The 22066-nt window shown below is 44.8% G+C and overlaps 1 protein-coding gene across 6 annotated transcripts in view; it reads right to left on the reverse strand.

Annotated features, from left to right (window-relative positions):
- The window catches only part of Igf2bp3 (insulin-like growth factor 2 mRNA binding protein 3), a 134557-nt gene that overhangs the window by 62884 nt on the left and 49607 nt on the right, over window positions 1-22066 (reverse strand). The window contains exon 1 of one of the 6 annotated variants that reach the window (XM_063286032.1): window positions 2737-2981. The exons of the other annotated variants lie outside the window; for them this stretch is intronic. Within the exon in view, the coding sequence (XP_063142102.1) occupies window positions 2737-2751 (15 nt within the window). The 5' untranslated portion in view covers window positions 2752-2981. Of the gene's footprint in view, window positions 1-2736; window positions 2982-22066 lie in introns of those variants that run through there. 6 annotated transcript variants of the gene reach the window in all.

Here is a 22066-nt window from a genome sequence, read left to right on the forward strand (position 1 = left end):
CTTGGATCTCTCTGTAAGCACAGATTTCTGGTTTCCTTTGTGATTGATGCCTCTTTGTTCCCCTAGAAGTCATGTACTTATCCCTGCTTTCTCTCCTCGGCTGGGGCATATAAAAAAAAACCCTCCCCAGTTGTTCAAAGGCCCACATCTCTTTCATATTATTAGTTCAATCTACAAACCCTCAAACACTAAGTATACATTGATAAGGGGGAAAAGATTTTCCTCAGCCTCCCAAGTGCTGGGATTAAAACATGTTCCCTTGGGAACATGGGATTAAAACATGAGACTTCCATTGATTACAGTTAGCTGTTAGGCACTAAGAATGTTTGAGTAAGGGGTTGGGGATTTAGCTCAGTGGTAGAGCGATTGCCTAGCAAACGCAAGGCCCTGGGTTCGGTCCCCAGCTCTGGAAAAAAGAAAAAGAAAAAAAAAAAAAAAAAAAAAAGAATGTTTGAGTAAGTGCATGCTTGCCTCATGCCTGTAAAGTGCTTGTCATACAAGTGTGAGAACCTGAGTTCTGATGCCTAGAACCCAAAACCCAGGTAAGGTTCAGTGGTGAGAAGGAGAGAGACAGACGATGTCCCGAGTTCTCAGGCCAGCTAGAGCACGCCATCAACAGCGAGTCTCAGAGAAGGTGGAAGGCAGGGACCAACACCAGAGGTCCTCTGACCCACGTGGAGTGCCATGGCGGCCTACACATACTCCAAAGCACACGCACAGCATGAGCACACACACGAGCTACAATTGTGAGATTGTAAGGGTGAGCCATGGATGCCGAGGTCCTTTAGACGAAAATGTTTTTAATTTGTCAAAAAAAACAAAAAAAACAAAAAAAAAAAACACAGATTCGAAATAACTACTTCTCAAAAAATGAAGCAACTTAGAACCACTATAATTGTGTAATATGCATGGCCTGTGGGGGAAGGCAGGGAAACAAAGTTAAAAATTAATAAGAAGTCAGTGATAACACTCTAAAATTATACAATAAGGTAGAGGTGACCCTTCAGCTCGGTAGCAATCACTCCCAAACTAAACCTGCTTGGCAAGGGCCTCAGACTCTGTCAAGCACTGCAAAGTTCTGTCTCCTGGAGCAAAGGGGCAGTGGAGCAAAGGTCCTCTTTCTAAACAAACACTGGCTAAACACCAAGTCAGATAAAATTCCTATGAGAGAGAGACAAAGCTGTGACTGATAAAGGATCTGCCCACGTTGTGTCAAGCCAGGAGAACTGAATGCAATGAAATCACACCATTAATAGGAAAGAGATGAAGACGATTATTACAAATCGGAACTGTCTGCTCAGCTGACGCTCAGTCCAGAGTGTCTGGAGTCATTGGACGACGTCTGCTCAGAAGAGCAGTGACGGACATAGGCTTGGGAGGGCTTAACGCAAATCCACCTGAAGAAGCTGCGTGTGGGGGTAGCCTTTTTAGTAACACAGCTGCAAGGAGCGTCCCTCAGCGATGCTTCAGACTCTTTGTGACTCACTTCAACACTGGAGTCAGGAGCTGCCTTCAAAGACCAAGTTCAGTATCAAGGCAAACTACTATCCCAAAGTCTAACCGGGGCTGGCTTGGTGGCTCGGTGGGCAAAGCACTTGCCACACTAACCTGATGGCCAAAGTTCAATCCCTGGGACTTACACTACTAAAAGAAGATGGACAGAGAAAAGTTGCCCTCTGACCTTCAAACACAAAGAAGAAGCAATAACCAAATGTACAGGAGATGAAAATGTACAGGACAGCATGTCCCATGACAGCCAAGGCTCACATAGCTTACACTGTGAATCGAGTCTCCCCCCAAAACCCAAACGAAAATTACCTAAAAAGAATTTTACCTCTATACCAATAAAACTCGAAACAACAAATTTATATTCTGTTGCTTTATACTCATCTTCTCTGCACACAGAAACATAGGGATTACGAACACGTGTGCACTCGCACCAAGCTCGGGAACTGTCCACGCAGGTGAGGCCCCAGCTTCAATCCCTCCCCTCATGGTGGCATGCCTGTCCTCTCAGCACTGGGGAGACAGGGCCAGGAGGAGGATCCCTAGGGCTCACTGGCCAGAGCCTGTCCTGACTAAAAACCTTGAACCAGTGAGACACCCTGTATCAAAAACCACAGAAGACAGTTCCTGAGGTGGGGCACCTACATACCTCTGGCCTCTACTTACACACCCACATTCACAAACACACACACACAGACATGAACGCACAAACATGTGTACATACGCGTGCACACAAAAGCAATAAATAAAAGCAGCCTATGATAGGGCTGAAAAAGTTTCTGGCCAAGATGAGTTCTTTGAGAACTGACTGACCTACATCTGGCATCCTTCCATGTTCTTTGGAAACAACATGGGGGGAACTACAACCCTTGTCCCCAAACCCTGGAGTCTGCAAGGCAGAGACAAAGGTCAGAAGGCAATAAAAATATAAAAAGCAGCAACTGCTACCACAGTGCCGTGGGGGGGAAATGCTGGAGACACCTGACCCAGGCACAGCCAGAAGATAAATGAAGGCTTTGTGGAAGAAATGACAGCTATCGTGGGAACAAAAGAGTAAGAGGATTTGAGAGAGGTGGACAGACGTAGAGGGATTCCCGGCAGACAGTGCTAAGAGCTTCAAAATGAAGTGTGAGGTGGGGTTAAGGAAAAAGTTCGTCTACACAGCAGGACACACGGACACTGGTCAAAAGCAAGCAGCCTGAGGAGCTGATTAACTCAGAATGCACATACCTGAGCCTGTGTCATGTGCTTGTTCTCATGGTGGCCTTGCAGAGACTGTCTTGCTGACAATCCCTTTGCACAGACAGGAAAGTGTTCTGCAATGTTCTGTCCCTTTGCCCAAAATGTCAGTCAATACAGGGCTGTCCTCAAAGTCCTAAGGCTCCACTCCGCACTCCGAGGCTTGATAATGTATAGCAGGGAAACTCTACCACCCCTGGCTCACATACTTGAAACTGCTGTGGAGATTTACATGGAGAATACGCAAGGCCTGGGGAACAGTGCATGTCTAAATAAAGACATTGGTTGGTTCCTTTGTGCAGTTCAGAGGCACTGACTTGGGTAAGATCCCGAAGCAGCCTCATGCAGATAAAGGCATCTGCTGCAGCCTGCTTGCAGGAGTTCCACTGTCAGACCCACCCAATGGAAGGAGAGAACCAACCCTACAAGTTGTTCTCTGACTTCCATGTTCCCTGTGTGGCACAGTCTGAGCATGCATGCACAAACAAACACAAACAAACAAACAAACAAACAATATTTTTTAAAGAGAACCCTGGGCAGTGTTGCCTTCCTAGAACCCCAGCACATGTTTGTTTGTTGATACTTTGGCTGGCCTGAACTGGCCATATAGACTAGGCCGGACTCCTGTCTTACAGAGACCAGTCTACCTCTGCCCTAGACTCCTGGTATTAAAGGCATGCACCACACCCAGCTGAGAGGGGTTGGAGTGGGGTGGGGGTGGGGTGGGGAGAGACAAGAGAGCACCAGCTCTAAACTGGCTCCAGTAGAACCCCAGATCAAAGGCCCTGGCACCACCTCAGCAGTAAGGACTGCATCTGTCTCCCAATCTTCAAAGGGGATCAGCTGCAGACAGGCCCTGCTCATCCTCCAAGGACCTGTCTGCTGGAGTACATTTCCTCTAAGTGGTGTGACACGATGTGACGTTTACCCTGCACAGAGACCCCTCTAGGTCCTGAAAAACATCTTCTTCATGCCTTTCCCTGACTACATTTCCCACTCTTGGGGTTTACGTGATATTTAAGTGCTAACTGCACTGTGGCCCTACAGTGTTCCCAGAGTGACAGGTCTCACACAACCGCCTACGACTTCCCCAAACCAGGGATGCCCTCTCCTACAGCAAAGGGTTCTGGAGGTGTAATCAAGGTCCTAGTGTTCAGGGAATCAGACGGCTCATCCAGGAGGGCTTGATGTGACTACAGGAGTTCTTGTCCAGGACAAGAAACGTTGGTAAAAATCAGAAGGCTCAGACTGGAGAGACGGCTCAGCAGTTAGGAGCACTGTCTGCTCTTCCAGAGGTCCTGAGTTCAATTCCCAGCAACCACATGGTGGCTCACAACCATCTGTAATGGGATCTGATGGCCTCTTCTGGTGTGTCTGAAGACAGCTACAATGTACTTATATAAATAAAATTCAAAAATAAAAATTAAAAAGAAGGCTCTGAGAGAAGACACAGATAGGATACTGTAGTCTGAAGATGAGGAAGAGACCATGAGCAAAGGAAGACAGGCAGCTTCAAACCTGTGAAAGTAAGACTCCCTTACACTCACCCAGCCCTACTGACATCCACTCAGGGTTCAAGCCTTTGGCTGCCATAGCTGCCCAAGAATTAACTTCTGTTGCTTTAGTGTTTGAGACTCTGTCCCTGACCCATAGGAGACACTATACCTAGTACTCTTTTACATGAGCACAGGATAGAAAACATTCTAAATCTCCAGCCACCAAAACTGCAACAACCTGAAAGTTTAGCTGTGGTAGGCTTCTTGTGCCTTGTCCTGTTCAAGCACAATGGAAGTTATGGTGATGGGACCTTTGGGAAGTGACTAGGTCAAGAGGCCAAAGCTTCAGGGTAGGATGGGTACCGATAAAAAGGGGGGGGGGGGCACAGAAAGCTCCTTAACCGCTGTCCATGGACCAAGGAATCAGGAGCAGGCCTGGCTGGACTTGATCTGCTGGTGCCTTCGTCATTAGACTTCCCAGGCTCCTGATTGAACAGCAGTGTGTGTGGTGTTTATGAGCACTGGTCCACTGTAATTTACACAGCAACTCAGAAGGACCCAGCCAAATACCTAGACGTAAAAGCACTTCAATCACTACCCCTGGGTCTAACCATAAACACCTAGAGCCAACCATCCAACACCACGGGGAATGGCCCACGGTGAACCAAGACATATGTCACAACTACCACAGTTTTAGGTCTGGACAGAAGGCTCTGCAGGCAACGCTTACAAGTATGAGAGCAGAAACTGTGATCCCTAGAACATATTTAAAGTGCAGGGTAGGACCTGTGATCCCAGGGCACAAGAGAAAAGGAAAGGATCTCCAGGACAAGCGAGAGCAGTGGTTCTCAACCTGTTGGCTGTGACCCCCATGGGATCCTACATATCAGATATTTACAATACAATTCATAACAATAAGAAATCACAGTTATGAAGTAGCAATGAAACAATTTTATGATTGGGGTCACCACAATATGAAGGACTGTATTAAAGAGTCAAAGTTGAGAACCACTGAGCTATACCAACTAAAATGGTGAGCTCTGGGTTCAGTGGGAGGCCCCAGTTCTATACATAAGGAAGACACCCAATGTCAGCCTTCAACTTGGACCCACACACACATCCTCTCTCTGTCTCTCTTTCCCCCTCCCCACTTCCTCCTCCTCCTTCTCCCTTCTCTCTCTCCCCCCCTCTCTCGCCCTCCCTCTCTCTCTCTTTACACACACACACACACACACACACACACACACACGCGCGCGCGCGCGTGCGCGCACAGGCAAAATATTCATATAAAACAAGATAGTCTTAACCAGGAGGTAGCACAGGTCAATTGGGAAGATTTCTAAAGGCACAACAACCAAAATCCAAACTCGACTGTGGAATAAATCTGGGTGTTTCTGGTGCTGCACTGCAGCCTTGGCTCTGAACACAAAGTGTGCACTGTGCAAACCATCACGACGCCCAGTATGGATGAATGCTGCTTATAACACCCAAGATTTGAGCCTATTCTGTGTTATGACTTGAAGTGTTTTTACTGGACATGCAAAGTTTTCAGTTCTTACAAAAGCATAATAGTTTAACTGTAGAAAACATTTCTTAAAAATTTTTCAGGGCTGGGGATTTAGCTCAGTGGTAGAGCACTTGCCTAGCAAGCGCAAGGCCCTGAGTTCGGTCCCCAGCTCCGGAAAAAAAAAAAAATTTTTTTTTTCAGATTGTCATTCTTTGGCATGTATCAAATTCAGGTGTCTTTGAATTGTACTTTGTATATTTAAATATTTGATGTTAAAAATTACCGATTGAGGGCTGGGCATTTATCTCGGTGATAAAAGTGCTTAGCATGTGCAACACACTGGGTTCGGTCAGCACCCACCCACCCCCCAAAATATGCAACTTGGATCAATAACTTGAATTTCTTTTTCTTTTTTTCTTCTTTCTTTCTAAGATCTTTAAGTGAATTTTGACTTGCTACTAGGCACCAGAATTTCCAGCTATTTTTCAAATACTTTTTGTCTACATGTTTGTATGTCCACGCATGTATGCAGATGCACATTTAAGTGTGTATATGCATGTATGCGTGCACTCGTGACTTCCTCATTTATTTCCCACACAGGTTTTTACATGATGAATTAGCTAATTTTTTGTTGGTGGGTTTATTTGCGCTTAGTGTTCTCCAAGGGATTAGAGTCCATAAGGGCTCAGGGCTAAGGCCCAACATCTTGAACTGTAAGCAGGAGTCAGAGAAAGCCAACTCCTGCCCTCTCAGGGCCTTCACACAGGGGACTTCCCTGCCACAAGTGTCCTGACCTCATGCACAACAACCCAATCTCTTCTACCTTTTGTGCATCTAAACCCAGCACCGCATGGATGCTGATGCCAAGTTTGGCTGTGAGCTTGGGATGGACACTGGCTGGCTATGACCACATAGCGTCAGCTTGTGTGTGGTGAAGCAAACTGGAAGCTTAGCTGGGCGGGAGCGGTCCCTGGAGGCACCCTTCCCACTGCTCCAGTGGGGGTCACGCCTCTCCTGCTAACCTCTAGCATTGGCAGCCTCTCCTCTAGCACGAGCCTTGGCTGTAACAACAAGCTTGCCAGGGTTCTTTTCCTCTCCAAGCTGTACATTCTGTAGTTCTTTCTTTCGGCCTCATTTTCTCTTTTTCATTGAAGATCTGCGTAAGTTACTAGTAACAACCAAGTCTCAGACTCAATCTTATGCTATCTTGAAATTTCCTGCCAAAGAAACTAGTCAATTACTTTTTAATTTAGCCTTATAACATGGACTAAAACAGCCAGATTGTTTGTAAAAACATCACGTGAATGGCTGTGAAGGTCCTTGCTCCCCTATTTAATCAAGCTGGGCTTCTCCTGTCTGTGCTCCTCTTGGTACTACTGCCTGCCAGGGGCTTACTGAACTGGCTCGTTAAACTCTGCTTCCAGCATTCAACTCCTTCTCTGATCCAAAGTTCTGAAATCTAATTCCACATTCAAATAAAGGGGGTGGGGTGGGGGTGAGGACAACAGGATCTTTACAACGACCATCCACTCTCTGGTACCAACTTACATAACCAAGGCGTCACATACAAGGAAGGGTCTTTTGGACCTGTGTTTCCAGAGAGTTAAGGTCTATAACTATAGAGATGGCAGCACGGCAGCACGGCAGCATGGCAGCATGCCACAGACATGACAGCTAGCGCTGAAAGCTGAGACCTGAGACCTACATCTCAAAATATAAGCAGAAAACAGAGACAGCCAAGTCAACAATCTCTTAAAATCCAGCTCTAGTGACAGGCTTCCTCGAACCACGTCATTCCTCCCTCCTATGTCTCCCAAACAGAATCACCATAGAACTCAAGTATTCAATGCCTGAGACTGCAGGGAGCAGCTCATGAAACCACTACACATGGGTACTTGGGGTTCAAGCCCTCTAGATTCATACACGATAATTTGGACCCAGTGGCACACATTCATAACCCCAGTGTTAGAAAGATGGAAACTGGTAGAGATATTTGGGGTTCACTGGCCAGCCATGATTGGTGGGTCTCAGGCTCATAAGAGGCCATCCATGTCTCTAAAAAAAAAAAAATTCCTTAACAATGACCTCAGGGACTATCCTCCAGCTTCCAGAGTCATGCGCACACAGGTGCCCATATAAGCAGCATATCAGTTATGTGAGCTGAGGTGACCACAAGCTGTCCTTCTGTTAGCACAAAACCGCTCCACAACAGGCTCTTTTCTGTGTGTTCTACTATTTGACTGTTTCACTGTTAAGAGTTTCAGTCTTTAGGCACCATTCATATCCAAATAAATCTTGCTTGCAGTGTTTTATTTTGCGAGTTCTGATACTGTGGTACACTTCCAATAGCAGACTTTAGTACAGTTAGTGACATTGTACACACTCACCTACATTACAACCACTGCCTTCCACCTTCAGAACACTTTTATAATACGGATTAGGAAGGGACTGTGGCTATAAAGAACACTAGGCAGATGAACACAGAAACCTGGTCTCAGTTGATCGTAGACTGTGGAAGGACAGAACACCTCCTCAGTTCAACCAACACTAAGTATCTCCGTCCATTATGCAGACGCCATAACAAAGGAAGTCTGAGAAGCCATCAGAGCACACATACTGACGTCCAGTAAAGACAATGAAAAGTAAAGTTCCCACAAGGGAGATATGACAAAAGCATATTTGCATGAGATAAAGCAGGCCCTTCAGCAAGGCAGAGAATAAAAGGATAGAAATGTCCTTGGTACTGAGGCACACTTCCCTTTCTGGATTCTGGTGCTAAATTTAGAAACAGAATTCAACAGGCCATTCTCAACTGACAACTGTGCTAAGTCCTTACCTGGGGACCATTCTTTTCTTCCCAAGTTAACTTTATTTTATTCATTAAATCAGAAGTGGAAATAATAAAAATGAGAGAACCAAGCAAAAGGGTTTACACATGCAAACAGCACATGTGACTCACATGGTTCTTGTGCTGAATCACGTATGTGGACAGCCCTAACTCACATCTTAAAAGTCAGCTAAAGACCTACTGGGCCTTGCTGTAACCTATCTGTAAGAGATAACATTAGAGCCAATGGACAACAGTGTTGCATTCTTAAGAAATGAAGGACTCATTCCCTTTGAAATTTAGAAGGAATAAAAGCTGGTCTACTCCACTGTTTCTCTCACTGAACACAGCTATAAGATCTGAACTCTACCATACTACAAGCAACTGGCGATGTGCAAGGGTGAGAGTACTATGGGGTCTGAGGTGTGCCATGTATCCTTTGCCCTCTGATGGGGACCTGGGGAGAGGGATGGCGAAGCCTTGCCATCCTCGCGAGGACAGGATGCCACACAAACCTCCCACAGAAGACGGAGCTACAGTCCCAAAGGTTGGGTTGAAATCTATGCTATTTCCTCTGTCCTATCATTTAAACCCTCCAATCAACATAGGAAGTGTAATCAAGGAGCCTGGGATTCAAGACTCTAGCTTCTCTAGCTAGGAAAGGGCCAGGGCACAGCACAGTCCAACACGATGAGGGGGATATACGGGGAAGCTCAAAAGTTACTAGAAACTCACGAGGTTACCCCAGGTTACCCCAGCCAGAGCCCCTTGCTCGATCTGAGCTCGGCAGCATACTCTAGACTGTGAGCACTCACTCAGCCATGACTAGATCACCGCCTAGGTCTAGGACTGACTACAAGTGGGTGGTACACAAATCAGACAGACCCCCAAACTCTGAAGACAACAGAAACTGGAACCCTAAGCCTAAGACTGGTTCCAACTTGCAATATGAATCCAGCTAAGAGGAGGACGCCCCACAAGATTATCATCAGTCTTCTCCATAGGATTTAAACAACACACATGCAGACTCTCAAAATATTTAAGATATCCAAAATACAACCCCAAAATCACTTAGCATATGAAAGCCAGGAAAATCAGTTCATACAGAAAAGTCAGTACAAATACCAAGACTGACACAGATATAAAGTTACTTGACAGATTTTAGAGATGTTTACTATAAAAATGTTCCACAAAGGGTGAACATTCTTTAAAAGAATAAGAAATAAGAGACATTAATAAAGGTACTAGATGAGTCCCCAGTAGGCTGCAGACACACACACACACACACACACACACACACACACACACACACACACGGACCAAATGTAATTACTCTGAACAACTCACAGAGAAGACACTGAACAAAATGAAAGGCTCAAAACCCTGTGGGAAAAATCAGAAGGGTGGCGTTGCAGCATCAGTGTGAAGAAAGAAGGATGGAGGTGTCTGCAGAAAAAGAACACGCAGCAGTGAGGGGTAAGGACGAGCAAAAGACACAGCAGTCCTCCAAACCCATCTCTTACTATATCATAACTAATTAATGAAAGCCAAGGGAAAAAACACAGCCTAAAAATCAAACTGTAAGTCATCAATAGGACAGAACAAGAATATTTCCAATAATTTAAAAGTAAAAAACTATATATTCTTTTGTTTTTAATTTAGAGAATACTTTACTAGTTTTTGTAATCAAACCCACGTATATAAGACCTTACATATTTAATACAGTGTGTTACCCCTGTACAAATGGAAAAAACTTAAGTTCACCATTTCTAGACCAATATGGCTGTTAATTTCTGTACAGTGCCAACTCAACACAGTAAACGGGGATACTTTTTTCGAAAGTTGACAGCACAGGTAAAGTTTCAAAAAATTCAAATTATATATCTGTATATATATATTTATATTTATATTAAAAGACCAATAATAGCAGTGTGTTATGCATCAACAGCAGCAACAGCTTTTCCAGGTTCTGCAGTCATCTGAACAAAACTGTAGAGACATCCAGCACACTCCATTAAAAAAAAAAAAAGTAAAAAAACAAAACCCGAGAAAACAGCACAGTTCTGTTACTCTTGTGGTACCTGGCACCATTTTTTTTTTAAAATTAGCTTCTCAATCATCATCTGGAAAGAAAACATTCTGAGCAACATCATTAAAAACAGCTCTGATAAAGCACGGTCACTACTACGTATCATAAAGCAGGTACAAGCTATTTTACATCCACAGAGGTATGATACAGTACTGTCCTACATCTATAATACTAGAGGATACAATTTAAAAGGCATTATTTGAGACTTGATTCTACTTTTCCAGCAGAGGGCCCAAAGGATGGTGTGACACAGCTTTGTAAAGAAACATACTCTAGACAGGATTTCCTTTCACTAGTGGCACACTTCTAAGGATTCTTTCTCTCCATGAATGTCAGCTAAAACCGTTATTAAAAAAATGAAATATCCCTAGAACAAAACAGTATAACCACCGGATTCACATGAAGATGACCTAGTGGAGACAAGCTGGACCTCACCTTACCAACAAGCTATCAAATCTGTTATGTTTAAACAGTGAGACCTCCAAGGAAGGAGATGCCAAGTAGTGCTTCAAAGCTTCGGACCACAATCAAACACAGCATCCTTTTCAACAGAAGCAGAAGCTCATCTGAATATGCTCATGGATGCTGACATCAACATTTAATCATCTCCTCACTCATCCAGGAAGAGGGGGAGATCAGTTACTACTGTACTTTATTGTGTTCAACCAAATCACCATGTTACAAAAATAGCAAGCTGCCATAATAAAAAATAAGGCTCCTCTATCCAGCACCAGATAGCATCATTTTACTTTCAAGCCTAGAAATTGCACACTTGTATATAAACCAATCGAAGATGAGGATTGAGAGTTCATCTTGGTGGATTTTTCCTTTGATGAATATGAAGTGTCCTTCCTTATCTTTTTTGATGACTTTTAGTTGGAAATTGATTTTATTTGATATTAGAATGGCTACTCCAGCTTGCTTCTTCTGACCATTTGCTTGGAAAGTTGTTTTCCAGCCTTTCACTCTGAGGTAGTGTCTGTCTTTGTCTCTGAGGTGTGTTTCCTGTAGGCAGCAGAATGCAGGGTCCTCGTTGCGTATCCAGTTTGTTAATCTATGTCTTTTTATTGGGGAGTTGAGGCCATTGATGTTGAGAGATATTAAGGAATAGTGATTATTGCTTCCTGTTATATTCATATTTGGATGTGAGGTTATGTTTGTGTGCTTTTCTTCTCTTTGTTTTGTTGCCAAGACGATTAGTTTCTTGCTTCTTCTAGGGTATAGCTTGCCTCCTTATGTTGGGCTTTACCCTTTATTATCCTTTGTAGTGCTGGATTTGTAGAAAGATATTGTGTAAATTTGGTTTTGTCATGGAATATCTTGGTTTCTCCATTTATGTTAATTGAGAGTTTTGCAGGATACAGTAACCTGGGCTGGCATTTGTGTTCTCTTAGGGTCTATATGACATCTGTCCAGGATCTTCTGGCCTTCATAGTTTCTGGCGAAAAGTCTGGTGTGATTCTGATAGGTCTGCCTTTATATGTTACTTGACCTTTTTCCCTTACTGCTTTTAATATTCTTTCTTTATTTTGTGCGTTTGGTGTTTTGACAATTATGTGACGGGAGGTGTTTCTTTTCTGGTCCAATCTATTTGGAGTTCTGTAGGCTTCTTGTATGCCTATGGGTATCTCTTTTTTTAGGTTAGGGAAGTTTTCTTCTATGATTTTGTTGAAGATATTTACTGGTCCTTTGAGCTGGGAGTCTTCACTCTCTTCTATACCTATTATCCTTAGGTTTGATCTTCTCATTGAGTCCTGGATTTCCTGTATGTTTTGGACCAGTAGCTTTTTCCGCTTTACATTATCTTTGACAGTTGAGTCAATGATTTCTATAGAATATTCTGCTCCCGAGATTCTCTCTTCCATCTCTTGTATTCTGTTGGTGAAGCTTGTATCTACAGCTCCTTGTCTTTTCTTTTGATGTTCTATGTCCAGGGTTGTTTCCATGTGTTCTTTCTTGATTGCTTCTATTTCCATTTTTAATTCCTTCAACTGTTTGATTGTGTTTTCCTGGAATTCTTTCAGGGATTTTTGCGATTCCTCTCTGTAGGCTTCTACTTGTTCTCTAAGGGAGTTCTTTATGTCTTTCTTGAAGTCCTCCAGCATCATGATCAAATATGATTTTGAAACTAGATCTTGCTTTTCTGGTGTGTTTGGATATTCCGTGTTTGCTTTGGTGGGAGAATTGGGCTCCGATGATGCCATGTAGTCTTGGTTTCTGTTGCTTGGGTTCCTGCGCTTGCCTCTCGCCATCAGATTATCTCTAGTGTTACTTTGTTCTGCTATTTCTGACCGTGGCTAGACTGTCCTATAAGCCTGTGTGTCAGGAGTGCTGTAGACCTGTTTTCCTGTTTTCTTTCAGCCAGTTATGGGGACAGAGTGTTCTGCTTTTGGGCGTGTAGTTTTTCCTCTCTACAGGTCTTCAGCTGTTCCTGTGGGCCTGTGTCTTGAGTTCACCAGGCAGGTTTCTTACAGGGGAAAAGTTGGTCCTACCTGCGGTTCCAAGGCTCAAGTTTGCTCGTGGGGTACTGCCTAAGTCCTCTCCGCGGCGGCAGCAACCGGGAAGATCTGCGCCGCTCTTTCCGGGAGCCTCCGTGCACCAGGGTTCCAGATGGCGTTTGGTGTTTTCCTCTGGCGTCTGGATGTGCACAGAGTGCAGTCTCTTCTGGTTTCCCAGGCGTGTCCGCCTCTCTGAAGGTTTAGCTCTCCCTCCCACGGGATTTGGGTGCAGAGAACAAAACTATATATTCTTAAAAGAGTAAAATCAGGAGCAAAAGAAACAGCTCAGGGGGCTGGAGAGATGGCTCAGTGCTCTTCCAGAGGTCCCGAGTTCAAATCCCAGCAACCATATGGTGGCTCACAACCATCTGTAATGAGATCTGATGCCCTCTTCTGGTGTGTCTGAAGACAGCTACAGTGTACTCATATACATAAAATAAATAAAGCTTAAAAAAAAAAAGAAAAAAGAAAGAAAGGAAAGGAAGAGAGAGAGGGAGGGAAGAAAAGGAAGGAAGGAAGGGAGGGAGGAAGGAAGCGCTTAGTCGTTAAGAACACTTAATGCTCTTATAGAGAACCCAGGTAAGGTGGTAAAGGCATCATACCTCAGCAGGTAAAGACGACTAAATCTGACAACCTGTGTTCAATCCCTGGGACCCATGTGGTAGAGAGAACTAACACACACCTGAAATATGTCCTCTAACCCCACAGGTTTGCCCTGGCATGACCATGCCAATACCCGCGACATACACAAAATAAATAAAAATGTAATAAATTGTTTCCACAACAGTAAAATCAATGAAACCAAGTACTGTTTTCTTTTCTTTAAGTGAGCAAGTAAGGAAGGGGGTCAAACAGGGATAGAGCATTTGCTGCTCATGCAAGAGGACCTGAGTTCGGTTCCCAGCACCAACATGGCAGCTCACAATCATTCTAAAGGATTCAACACATTCTTCTGAATCTCTGTTAGGCACTAAGAATACACATAGTACACACACATATGCATAGGCAAACACTCCCACACATAAAACAATCTTAAAAACCTCTAGCAAGACTGACAGATTTAAGACATTGAAATGAATGGTGTGAGGATTAAGAGGCACCACTACAGATCCCATAGAATTGTACAGGCCAATAAAAGAATGCTACAAAACATGCTGCTCTATTTATTAACTTCATAAAGCAAGCCAATCTTTGCAGAGACTATCACCAGGATTGGGAACATAGCTCAGTGATATGACACTTGTCTAGCAAGCACAGGCTCCAAGTTTAATGTCCAATAACCATGGCAGGTAAGGAAAGAGGAAGTCAAAGAATTCTTATCAACACTTCACCCAGGGTGAAGCAGAGTCATGGGACCCACAGGGAAGAACAACAAATGCTATAAGGTGCTCTCTGGCCTCTACAGATGCACAGGACCTACCCACACACACAGAAATCCAATAAAAAAAAAAAATCAGGGTGCAATGGGCAGTGGCGGTACACACCTTTGATCCCAGCACTATTAAGGCAGAAGCAGGATTGCTATGAGTTGGAGGTCAACCTGATCTACAGAGCAAATTCTAAGACATCCAGAGCAATACAGAGAACTCCTGTTTCAAACAAACAAACAAATCTGATCTTAGCCAAAAGGTCAAGAAGTGAAATAATAAATCAATCAATAAATAAATAAAATAAAAATTCAGGTAGTGCTCAGTATTAGAGTACTTGCCTAGCAAGCAGAAGGGCCTGAGTTGCATCTCCAGAACTGAGGGAGGACAGTGAGATGGGCTATCAATATAAACTCTCAGACAAGAGAACACATAGTGATACAGAGGGGAGAAAACAAAAAGCATGACTAAGCCTACAGGAACGAGGACATAAATGTCACACAGTCCTGGGAAGGCTGGTGACTTGGTCCCAAGAGGGGAACGGCCTCACTATGAACACTATATATTATCAAGACCCCTTAAAGACCAGGAAACTCTCAAATAAACCTGGGGCTTTGTGCTACAAAGTGAAGTAAGGTACTAAGTGCTGAGGTGGCATAAGAACAGCACTAGTTTCAAGAAGCTACCACATTCATCTCAGAATGTAAACACTGAAAACAATGACTCCAACCTGAAACCCAGAGCCTTAAACCCACGGGCTTATCGTTATGCACACAGACACTGTATCTAATCCAAGTTCCACATCGGTCTCAGGGACATGTTAAGTAACCACACATGGACATATTCAGCAAAGAAAGAATGTGGAGCTCTACAGTGTAAACCAACTTCCACAAATATACCGGAAAAGAAAATGTAGCCACAAAGGAAGGAAGTGGATTAACTAAAATAATCAACTTTTAAAGAAAGTCTAGGAAACATTGACGCATCAAGTTCAACATGAACCTTTCAGTTCTTTACTTATATATTTGCTTATGTGTTTGCTCGTGTGTGTGTGTGTGTGTGTGTGTGTGTGTGTGTGTGTGTGTGTCACATGGGCATTCACATGCCATGAAGTATGAGTGAAGACCAGAGGGTGACTTCAAATGTAGTCAGTTCCCTCCTTCCACAGATTGGGAGCTGGGGGTTGAACTTAGGTTGTCAGGTTTGGCAACAGGAGCCTTTTCCTGCTGAGCCATATTGCTAGCCTTATCATGAGTTAGACCTTAAGTTTAAAAAGACTTTTCTGGATTCAATGATACATTCTATCCATCAAAACTCTATATGAATGCATCCTAATTCCAATTTTCAGAATGTGGCCTTACCTCAAAAGCCTTCACAGAGGTGTTACAGTGAGGTCTGACAGACCCAGACTGACTGCCTTTTTATAAAAGGGGGGGGGGGGGTCTGGAGTCAGAACACAATGAGAAAGGGAGTTTTGTTGCTACAAGCTAAGAACTACCACAGAGTGCTCCTTCCCTCACTCACAACCCCAGAAAATGACAAACCTTCAGGCACCTTGGCCCTAGGGCTTCCAGATTCCAGAAGGATGAGGCTGAGGCAGGAAGTTCCTGTTTAGGTCTATACTATGGAAGCCCAGGTGATCCAAGATAGAGACCATGTCTTTTGGAGACACAAACTGAAATACCTAACAATGCCACGATGTAAAAAGTTTGTTTCAAACTAACGTAGACAGGGGAAAGGGTGCATGTGTGCACACATACCAAAACCAGCCAACCACACGTTGGTAATGGTGAGTTTCACTCTATCAGTCTACTTTTATATGTGATATTTCTCATAATAAATAAGTTATGAAGTTGTAACATGACATCTCAAAGTAGCAGGAGAACAAACAGCAAGGCATCATAGGGCTCTGGAAAAATGGCACCGTAAATTCCTGTAGATAACGTACCAGCCATGGGGACTGCAATCCACCCCTACACAGACACACCAAAGGGCAAATTACTTCTAATGATGTTAGAGACTGACCATCCCAGAGTGGCCACTCATAGACAATGCAACCCTCACAGTTCTCTAAATAAGGATTTCCCAGTAACACCCCCAACTCCTCTAAGATCATTCGCCACTCAAAATGACAGATCTCCCCCAGACCTTGGAGGGTGCTTTTTCTGTCAGGCTCCTTACCCAATTTTCAAGGGAGTGCTTCTTGTTTTTAAGCTTTTGTTTCATGTGTGTGGGTATGTGTTCTGCCCACATGCGTGCCTGTGCTCCAGGTACATGCCTAGTGCCCAGAGAGGTCACAAGTAGGTTTTATTCTGCAGCGCAAGCTAGCCTGGAACTCAGTTAAGTAGCCCAGGCTGGTCTCAAACTCACAGAAGTCCTCTGCCTCAGCCTCCCAGGTATGGAGACTACAGGTATAAGCCACTATGTCCAGCTTCTGGACATAAATGACCAAGTGGCCAAACAACAACTAAGAGAAAAGACTTGGTTTTCGGTCAGTGACATGCAGAGACTCCAGCCCTCTCCAGCTCAAAGCCTAGCAAATGGTTAACTTGGAATCCCATACCTCCGGCGTGAAGACATGGGGCCCATCTGGTACCTAGCACACAGATGGGTATTTACTGGGCAAGTGGTCAAAGACAGGGCACTCTAAGACAACCACTCACACAGGACCCTGGCTCATCTGGATCTCCTTCACTTACAATTCTAACCCAAGTCCTGGACAAGGAGATCTTTAAACAGTCAGTTGTGATGTTCAATGTCAATGACTCCCATGACCTCTTACCCACTCGTGGTCGCGATCCATTCTGCTTTAACACACTGCTCCGTGTGACTACGCCAAAAAACTTGCTGTTGTTAGCTATGCGAAGGCTTTTTACTCCTGTCTCACTCAGTTTCCATTCAGCACTAATTTCCTTTAAAAACACTTATTCACTGTAAGTGTGTGTGCCTGAATGTATGTATATGTACCGTGTGCATGTGCTTGTAGGGCCCACCAAAGTCAGAGAGGCATGGAGCACTACAGAACTAGAGCTATAGTCTAGTCGGCCTGAGCATGGCAAACACGGCTCTGGCAAACCTTGCCCTTACCCCATTCCTTCTTCCCTTGCTAAAGCTGTTAAGAGTACAGCCAGCCCCCAGGGTCCAGTCCCTTACTTGGCCACTTCCTCCTACAGAGGCTGACTGACTACTCAGAGTGTGTGTTCTCCTTTTACCTTTATAACCTGCCATTTCCCTAAGGCCATGTCTGTCTGCTATTTATCCAGAGGAGGTCTTTTATCCCTCTGGGGCGAATATCCCTTTTTCCTTTCTCCCACTTCCTCATCTCCGGTCTTTGTCCCTCTGGGGCACATAAATCTCCTTTGTGCTGAGAACTTGGTCTTGGGGTGTGTCTTGTGCAGACTCCAAGATCCTTTGAGTTGTGAGCCATTCTAGGGGTGACTGGAACTGAACCTGGGTCCTCTGCAAGAGCAGTAAGTGCTCTTTACTGCTGAGTCATGTCCATCCCCTTAAGCATTAATTTCAAAATCCATCACAGACCAAGTGGTATCCGACCACAGTGCCACAATCACCCTGTGGACAGAAGAATGGTGGCTCCAGCCATCAAGGACATCCTAGCCTCCTGCTGGCCGCCTCCCAGCAGCCCACCAATCTCTAAGTCTTCCAAGTTTCAGCTCACATTCACAAGGCTGGCTGGCAATGGGCCTTCTGTAGTAAATATGGTAGGCTTTGCTGGATAACCAGGTAGCACCTATCTTCTAGGTCACTAGCTGGGAGGGTGGGGTCTCTGGTGTTAACCGTGTCACTGACAGAAGCGCTAGGCCTTCTCCTGCCTAGCTGTCTTCTTTTGATTTGCCTAAATGAGAATCTTTCTAGTGTGTCGAGCGGGCAGGACCAGTAGAGAGTAACTGAGGGAGGCTCTGCTGCCTTTCCCAGGGAAGCTTCCTGTTGGCCAGTGAGAGCTGGAGCTGACTGTGCAAGAGGAAACAGCAACCACCAGGAGAAAGTGCGGCTTCCAGGCCCCTGGCCCAGAGATAAGGTGCCAAGCAGAAATGCTAAATAAGACATTTTATCAGGGCATTTATGGGGCCCTACAGATGGGGCACCCCATTAAAGATTCCTACATGTTGTCTCTAACAACAGTATTTTATGTTTCAGTTTCCGCCTGGCCCCTCCAGCTTCTTATTTTTGTGCACTGGTTACATGGTTTCTACACCAAACAGGAAGGCTGGCCGACTGGCATGGCAGAGCCTGGATAATCTGAGGACCCTCAGTTTATGAAGAGCTCAGCCCACGGCTCAGCCAGGAAAGTTCCCACGTCCTGAGCCACACCAGACAACAACCAGGAAAAGAAGGCGTCTTCAGAACTTCTTCCTAAGATAAACTGTCCTCCCAATCAACTAAGTCCCAGGATCGGAAGTCCGGGCTTTGAGGTAAAGCTAAAAAAACACTGTGGATTCTGTTTTGTTTTATAAGCGAGATTATGACTTTAAAGTATGCATCCTCAGGTCAGTAAGACAGGTAGGTCAGCAGGTAAAGGTGTTGGCTGCCAAGCCTGGCACAGTGAGAGAACAGACTCCCTGCAAGTTGCCTCCAACATCCACCCATCACATGAGCACACATTCCACATACACATGAATAAAAACTACGTCATTCAAGTTGAGAAATGTAATAAATAAAGTACGCATTCTCTTAAGTGTCTGTCAAACCACCTATCTGCCTTTGGTCATCTCAGTCATCAGCAAGGGGAGCCTTATAATCGCGATGACTAACCGTGGCTCCGACCTGCAGCTCAGTCTGGAGACACTTCCCTCTGCTTCCTCACTGAAGATCTAAAGTTGCTCTTTATTCTAAGACCACCATTTCCGTGTGGTTATGGGTCTTCGTGGGGTTTTCCTTCTGCAGTCCATGAATGCTACTAGGACTCTGATTTTTCTCATCAGAAAGCAATAAACAGACAATCAGAAGTTCTTGCATAGAAGTTCTTTCCTAAGACATTGACATTAATCTCACATGTGCCTTCCTTAAATCTAACGGTGGAGTCACCTTGAGAAAGCACACGTGAAGGAAAGAATGAAAGTATGGTGCTTCGGTGCCCGCCTGTCTAAGAGGGGAGTGCTCAGTCCTCAAGGCACTCAGGAGGTGAAGGACGAACAAGACGATTCTATTTCCTCTGTGCATCTTACCTATGGGGTGCTGGGGAGGGGATAAGCTTTTCTAGCTTTCCAGCACCAGGTCCTCCAGAAAGTTAAGTCTCCTCGTAATCTTATCTGCCACAGACACAAAAGCTCCTTGCCCTGGTGTTCACAATGCTTTACCAACGTTAAAAGCTAAATCACTAGAAGCCCCGCAGCCTGAAAGGATGGAAAAACCCAAAGGACCTGGGAGGACTGTGTTTCTCATTTCTGGGAAGTATAGAGGGATAAAGATGACAAGAGTTAAGCAGGATGGCGGGGAAATCTAAGAAAGCAGGGGACCACCTACAGACCAGCACACAGCGCTGGGGCTGAGGTCTTTCTGTCCTGCTCCGATCCTGTGGAGAAGTCAGACCTCACAGAAAACAGCTCACAAGGTGAGTGGTAGTAGAATGGAGGCTGCCACTTTCTGTTTCCAGGGCAGATCAGCAGCAGAATAAGAAGTTCTCAATCCCAAATCAACTTTTTCTTTGAGACTCTGGGAACTCAAATCATCTCTCTTCCCATCTCTTCCCTGTATATTCCTGCCACAGAAGGAACTGGGCAGTGGGAGGCTGGGGGCGGGGCAGTGGGAGGCTGGGGGCGGGGCAGATAGATTGTAGGAGGAGCTCATTCTGGTCCGCTGCTCATCCACAATTCAGCAATTGGCTCCAGCGGTTTATGGCTGTAGGCTCCAAGAACAAGACTCACAAGCTCCAGCGTGAGCTTGCACAGCTCAGAGAACTGAGTCTCAGCTACTCTGGCTCATATTCTAGGGATCAGAATGTCTGTTGTTCCCTTCAGTCATAGCTACTTCTACCCCTTTCGCTCTTTAACCTCTTGAGATCTCATGTGATCCTCTGCCTTCAAATCCCCTGGTGAAGGCCTACTGTGTGTGTTGTGAGATCAGCTGGACCTGATGGACACATGAAGCACTGATTCAAGGTTGGGAGGTGCTCAGTTTGTTCTATCATACACTAATGTACTAGATGTTCATATAGACCAAGCACTCTTTTATGGCCAGAGTAAGTGTGAGTCTTGTTGTTGTTATTTTGTTTTACTGAGACAGGATTTCTCTATGTAGCTGACCTCAAACTCAGAGACCCACCTGCCTCTGCCCAAGTGCTGAGATTACAGGAATATAAGTAAGTGGGGGCTGCTATCATCATCTCTGGGTCAGAAATAAGGAAAATGCATCTCAGATACTTTGAAGTATGTTCAGAGATGGCTCAGTGGGTAAAGGTACTTGCTGCCAAGGTGACAGCCTGAGTCAAGTTCCTAGAACTAAACGGTAGAAGGAGAGAACTGGTTCCCACATCATGCGCATGTCACGGTGTGTACGACGTGCACATACATGTATGTATGTACGCACGTACATATGTAAAAACCCTGTTCAGAGATAAAGTCATGGTGCTAGGCTACAATTTAAGTCTCCCTACAGGCTGCCATGCTTTGGGCACACTGTCCACTGAGCTTACACACTGCTCACGGCTCACTTCAGGCACATGCACAAGACATGGCCTAGATGCCATCTACCTCTTGACTGCCTAACCAGTCTTGCTTACGCCATAAGATGCCTCATAGGACAGGCTCGTTATTATTTAACTTGTATCCCAGCATCCTATTCCTTGCAAAATCTACTTAAAACAGAATGTAATCAAACCTCTTTTTAAGGCAGGAGCATGTTGTCTGTGCAATGCATTTCCTCCATCTGACCATGGGTCACATGTCTGGCTGCGTCACTCTCTGCAGTCCTAACATTAATCAGTGGGATCAAACTCTAAGCCCTCCATAAGAATGGAATCTGGACTGTAAGAGCGCAATTATCACGGTCCACAGTGAGGGTTTGGCCCGAGACAGCCACATGCCCGCAGTGCACAGAGAGAGTACAAAGTGACCCTTCAGGGAAGGGATAGAGGAAAAGGTGCTCTGCAAGTCCTCAGGGACAGGGACCGTCCACCCAGCCTACCCCTAACAAGCCCTGACTCAACCTGGCTTCAGTCATACATGTTCACACATGCCTATAATTCCAGGACTCAAGAGGTTGAGGCAGAAGGATTGTTGTTAATCAATGTCAAAAAAAAAAAAAAAAAAAAAAGGGTGGGGGGATCACAGCTGAAAAAACTCCAAATTCAAGTTCCAATCCTCTTCCCCATTCTCACGTAGTCAATCTCCCTTGCCCCTTTAAGGACTGTCGGACCAGGAGTGATGGCACATGCCTGGAATCCTAGCACTTGAAAGGCTGAGGGTCCTAATTTTAAAGCCAGTCTAAACTACATAGCAAGATCTTGTCAAAGAAGGAGAAAGGAAAGGGAGCGAGGGAGGGAGAGAAGAGAAAATTAATTATGAAAAAATTAGGGCAAATA

This window comes from Rattus norvegicus, chromosome 4 (genome assembly GCF_036323735.1).
Source record: "Rattus norvegicus strain BN/NHsdMcwi chromosome 4, GRCr8, whole genome shotgun sequence".
Taxonomy (NCBI): Eukaryota; Metazoa; Chordata; class Mammalia; order Rodentia; family Muridae; genus Rattus; species Rattus norvegicus.